The sequence below is a fragment of the Oratosquilla oratoria genome, chromosome 26 (genome assembly GCF_046742065.1).
Source record: "Oratosquilla oratoria isolate Oo_2021 chromosome 26, ASM4674206v1, whole genome shotgun sequence".
NCBI classification, from domain to species: domain Eukaryota; kingdom Metazoa; phylum Arthropoda; class Malacostraca; order Stomatopoda; family Squillidae; genus Oratosquilla; species Oratosquilla oratoria.
In genome coordinates, this window is record NC_134802.1 from 12110102 (window position 1) to 12116149 (window position 6048).

A 6048-nucleotide genomic window follows, 5' to 3' on the forward strand; every position below is an offset into this window, starting at 1 on the left:
TTTGTTTTAAGCTAGGCAATTAGAATAATTAGGATTGTGTCTAACCCGCTCGTGAACAGTGTCTACCTCATGGAACAATTGGAACTGTGTCATCTCCCACATGAACATTATTCGTAGTACCCTTCGCAACTAGGGACGGAGACATAGAACTATTGGCAACGTCGGAAGCCGGCTAGCGGGCATCACGACCTCACATGCCGCGAGACAGAGGTCAGTCTATCCAATAAGGTCAAACAGGGAGGTTCGGGCCGCTCACGTCCTTGAGAGCTCAATCGCGCCCTATCCTCCCTCATATGGCTATTAAGGATTTACATCCTTAAGTGAGTGCTTACGCACTGTAGACATTCGAAGAGTAATTGCGGGACAAATCCCCCTCCGAAACTTATCAGGTGGAGTGCTGTGTGTGACATCCCGACCATCATGGGGATGTGAATAGTGACTAGAGGCATCCAGCCTCCAGTGAACAAATCATTCGTGTATCAAGGGGTCACGTACGTACCTGTACCCCTTTCCTCGGGACACTGACCTGGAAGGAACTGGATAGCGTATACAAGAAGCCCCCTACATGTTCAAATCCGCTCCCCCACCACGAGGCTAATCACAAAGGATGACCCGGGTTCCCGCCGTGATCGACAACACCGATATCCTTCAATAGCAAAAGCATCCTGCCAGAACGAGGAACAGTACCCCATGGAAGTCATCCCCTCACCCAGCAGAGACCCTCTAAGGATAATAGCAAGTAACAAAGAGTATTTACTAGATAGGACCCCTAGATAGGCGCGCAGGGAGATAGGATAGATAGGATGTATGTGTGAATCCAACTGTTAAAACCCTTATTTAATGTCAAGTAGCATATTTCTAGTGTTTAATTATTCAATTCATTAAAACTCACAATAGGAGTTCTGGGTTTCATTAGCCTAGGACGGTTCACTTAATGAGTTGTCCCATCATACCCCTCCCCCCTCTTTGATCTACTCTCACGCTTGCCTTGGAGGGAAGGCGAGTGGTCCCGAGATGTGATACAAATCGCCTGGACTTCGGTTCCCCAACTGCAGCTATCTTCCCCCTCCCTTCATCAATCACTTAAGGTACGTGTTACCCACACCACCTCATCTACCACCTTCTTCCACTGTCCAGGAATTTGCATCATGTAAAGAGCAGACTGCATTCCTTTTCGCGAAATGCAAAAGTTATGGCTAATAGTTTTTGTTTATTTGTTAGTTATTTGGAGGGCAGATATTTCCCATTCAATAATATCGGTACTTAGTATTAATGAGTTTCGTTTGTTTATGTTCCAGAAAAGTATGGCCAGTGCATCTAAGAAAAAATGCAGGCAATATTCAGTCGAATATCTTGCTTATGGATTCATCGAGTCCCCACAAAATTCTGCAATGCCCATGTGCCTGATATGCAAGGCCTCCATGTCAAATGAGAGTATGCACCCCTGCAAACTGAAAAAACATCTGGAGACTGCGCATAAAGACAAGAAAGACAAGCCGCTAGAGTTTTTTCAAGAATTTAAGTGATGAGTTCCAAGGAAGAATGACAGTAAATCGTATGTTCACCCAAAAAATGGCAAAAATAGACAGAGGAATGCTGGCTTCTTACAAGATATCCAATTTGATCGTAAAAGCAGGCAAACCTCATAATATTGGTGAATCTCTCATTATGCCGGCAGTGGCCATAGTGATTTTAACAGTCATGAAGCAAAGTCCACAAGAGGTCACTATTCCGCTGAGCAACTCTTCAGTATTGCGACGCATCGATGAAATGGCTGCTGATGTTGAGAGCCAATTAATGTTAAAACTGCAAGTGAATGTGTTCTCGTTTCAACTTGACGAAACTATTTTACCTGATAATTCTGCCCTTTTGATGGCGTTCGCAAGGTTCCTTGATGTTGATGGAATACGTGAAGAACTGATTTTTGCACTGAAATTAACAACTGACACTAAAGGCGAGTCAATTTTCAAAAAAATCGAGGCATATTTCGAGGAAAACAACATTCCACTCAAGAACATCGTGGCTTGTGCAACAGATGGCGCTGCTGCTATGATCGGAGGGTATCGGGGATTCAGTGCGTACTTGAGAAAAGCTGTCCCTTACGTCGTTTGTGTGCACTGTGTTGTTCACCGGCAGCAACTGGTCGCAGGACGTCTGCATGAAGCACTTGGGCATGTTATCAAAGCTGCCAACTTGATAAAAAAATAATGCTCTGCAGGATCGCCTTTTTCAGCAACTATGGAATATACTGTTTCCGTATGGTCACCGAATCTCATTAAAGACATTGACAGACTGGAAAAAGTACAACGGCGAGCCACAAAACTGATTCCAAATATCAAAAATAAATCATACGAAAATCGACTTAAGCACATGAATCTGTTTTCCCTAAAAAAGCGTAGACTCAGAGGTGACTTGATACAGGTCTTTAAGATTTTAAAGGGAATTGACAACATCAAAAGTGACAAAATTTTCACATTGAATGAGAATCAGACAAGAAACAATGGTCTCAAACTGTCCGGAAATAGATTCAATTTGGAAGTAGGTAGAAACAACTTTGCCAACCGTGTAGTTAATGAATGGAATAAACTTCCTGCACAGGTAGTGCAATGTAGTTCAGTTCGAAGCTTTAAGAATCATTTAGATAAATACCTAAGTAAGATGCTGTAATGATTATAATTTATCTTATATTATTTGTTTTTGTTTTGTTATAATTTGTCTGTCTGATTTTCATTTATTATTAGTTATATGTCAATTTATTATCATTTGCTATTTACCTGTTTGTTTGTTATTCAACTATACCTATGCATTTATTTATGTATTTTATTTGTTATTTACATTATTATAGTTTTAATTTATTATTAATATGATTTTTTTTTTCTTTTTCATCTGACCTAGATATGGATCAAAAGGTCTCCTGTCGGCATGCTCCGCCTTTGTAATCCTTTGTAAGAATTCGAACGACTTGTGTTGCACACGGAAGCAACGTGGCTGTCTAAGGGTAATTGTTTGCAACGTTTTGTTGCACTTTGGGACAGCGTTATTTCTTTCTTGAGTGAGACAGAACTCGGACAAAAGCTTGTTGATGCAAAGAGTGATATACTCTACCTGTCATATTTGAAAAGCTAAATGTTCTGAACAAAGAACTTCAAGGAAATGACTCCACCTTGTTTTCATGCAAAGAGGCGATCATTGCATTTAAAGGGAAATTCAAGCTGTTCTGGTTGAACCTTGGGAGACGGGAGTTTGCCCAGTTTCCATCCTTAGCAAGTATATCCACAGAGCTGCTTGATGCTGACCTAGCAGTGTATGTCGACCATCTGAAGCAGTTGCATAATGATATGGAAACTCGCTTTTCTGACCTACTTTAAATGACCGTGCCTGACTGGTTTGTGGGCCCGTTCATTGCTGATGCATCTGAAGTTGATGTCACCCTACAAGAAAGTGTCATTGAGCTGCAGAATGACACAACAGCTCGAGCAAGGTTCAAACGTGGAGGGCGCCATAAGCTGTGGATAAATCAAGTCTGAAGTTGAAGATGTGCATGAAAAGTACCCACTACTCTGGAAGGAAATGAAGTTGTTTCTATTTGCTTTTCCCACGTCTTACTTAGTTGAGACTGGTTTCAGTCGGGTGATGCACTTGCTGTCAAAGACACGAAACCGTCTTGATATAAAAAAAAAAAAAAATTACGTCTTTCTCTGACATCTCTGGAGCCAAATATCGATAAGTTGGCAGCCCTGCATCAGTCACAGGGATCCCACTGAAACTTGAAAAAAGAGCCAAGTTCGCCTACATGCATTCCTGCTTTATTCATTTTTATACTATTCAACAAATCAATTTATCCAACTAATATTGTTATTTGATTCATGCCTGAAGTGTTTTGAGGCCATGATATTTCACTTCTTTGGGTGATCAGGGTGAGGGATGGATGGACTTGGCATGGGGGGCCACAAGGTTTTTTATCGTATCGAAAGGGGTCACAGAACAAAAAAGTTTGAGAAACACTGTTCTAGAAGACCAGTCTTTGTTCTTGTTTTCAGTTTTTTACGGGTATATGTATGAAAGTACTTGTTTTGTGGCATTTGCCGCTATGTTTTCTTCACAGAGTCTATTCTATGTGAGTCTTTTAATTTTTTGCTCTATTTCATTCACTTTTTCCTCTATATTTTCTTTGTTGCTAGTGCTCCGTGTCACTACTAGTCTCCATAATAGTTTTGTTTTATTTTTCTCTTTTTTTTTTCTGTCCCGAGATATCTCAGATACAAACATTATGTCTTCTTTTTGATATATAATTTCCATACATGTCTGTGCATATGGACACTAAGTTTTCGAGCATGTCATCGATTGTCTTGGCTGCTCATGACAGACCAGTCTACTTCCACCAGCTTTTCATTAATCGTGTCCCAGCTCGCTTTCTCACTGAAGAAGTTTAGGTTCTTGAGGCCTTTTACTGCCAACCCATTTGGTTCTGATTTTTTATTTATGTATTTATTTATTCATTTATTTATTTTGGGAGGGCATTTGCTATAGGCAGGGAAATTTTCACCTCGATTAAGTAATGATCGGAGATAATGGTTTTTGTGGTACTATGCATTAGCTCACTGTAATTCATGAATATTAGATCTAGGATGTTTTTGGCACGTGTTGGTTCCCTCACTATTTCATGTAAGTGATGGTAGTCACATAGCCTTATTAGCTCACATGCCTGATTTTGGTCGCTCACTGTTCCTCCACTAATGCGTTTGTTTGGCCAACTGATTATCGGAAAGTTAAAATCCCCTGATACTATAATGTTGGTTTCACTTTCTGGTAGGTTTTCTGTTATCTTTGTAATTATTGCTTTATTTTTTTTTTTCTGTCTCAGAATTTGGTGGTCGATATACTAGTGCAACTACAAGGTTGATTTTAGGAACACTAACAAAGATCGATTCGTTTGTGCCGTCTGAGAAGTAATACAACACTTGAATTTGGGGCAATTTCGTCCCTGAGGTATATTGCCACACCTCCATGGCTTCTACCCTTCCTGTCTGTGCGGTCCAGAGTATAATTTTCCAGTCTCACTTCCTTATCTAATATACCCCCATTTAAATGCGTTTCGATAAACCCAAGGTATATATAATATCTTTGTTTTGCAAGTTCCTCTGTGTATGGCACTTTTGTCTAATTGTTCATGGGGTAGAGGCCCTGTATGTTATACATTAGGAATTGTTCAAGGCCTGGTGAGTTGCTGTTTAATGCACTGCTTGGGTTGGTGGTATTACTACCCACTGTTGGTGTGGGTGCCTTTGTACATGGTGTGGTACCGCTGATGCCCCTGTTGTTACTATTTGTTTCGGTATCGTTTTGCTGCTATATGGCCAAAAGATCTGCCCAATTTGGTCCTAAAGAGCATTTATTTGGTCTTGTGTTGCGCCTAATTTTTTTGTTTCATTTTTACCCTTGTTGGTGCTTTCTTGCTCAGAATTAGGCCTAGTTGGTGCTCCTCTTGATACATATAATTTTGCCTCTTGATTCACCCTTATCTTTTTGATACCTTGTAGATGGGTATAAGTACAATTGTTTCTACTGCACACACCTTATTTGAGGGACTGGTAGCATATTTTTGGGTGGAAATAATCACATCTTCCCCCTGGTGTGTACCCTTTAAACTTGTCCAGACCATGTTTTAGAAATTTTGAGCAGGCCTTTGGATGATCATTCCTGCAGCCTCTCCCACTAATGTGGTGATTCCATTTTTTTTTTTTTTTTTTTTTTTTTTTTTTTTTTTTTTTTTTTTTTTTTTTTTTTTTTTTTTTTTTTTTTTTTTTTTTAGTAGTAGCAGGTTTTCTTCCACTCTTGGTTTCTATTTGGGTGTCTTTTGGGATGAAAGTTACTTCCTCTTTGTCTTTTCCATCTTCATTAGGCATACTGCTGTTACTTCCTGTAGGATGTACGATAGTTTAGGCAGCCGAGTGCAAGCATGTAAGGGGAGTGTACTGAGTCACGTAATTCTCTGCTTTCAGAGTTGTGCTTAGAAGAAAAGAGAAACACAAATCAACATTCTCCCGC

At 40.0% G+C, this 6048-nt stretch overlaps 1 protein-coding gene across 1 annotated transcript; it reads left to right on the plus strand.

Annotated features, from left to right (window-relative positions):
- The first annotated feature begins 1572 nt into the window (after nucleotides 1-1572).
- On the plus strand, nucleotides 1573-2208 carry LOC143039270 (protein FAM200C-like). Its single transcript, XM_076209143.1, has one exon. It carries the CDS (start codon nucleotides 1573-1575, stop codon nucleotides 2206-2208), a length of 636 nt encoding a protein of 211 aa, XP_076065258.1.
- The last annotated feature ends 3840 nt before the right edge of the window (nucleotides 2209-6048 follow it).

Bases quoted from the DNA above. Each gene is read 5' to 3' on its own strand.
- LOC143039270 (XM_076209143.1), top strand. From the start codon at position 1,573: ATGGCAAAAATAGACAGAGGAATGCTGGCTTCTTACAAGATATCCAAT.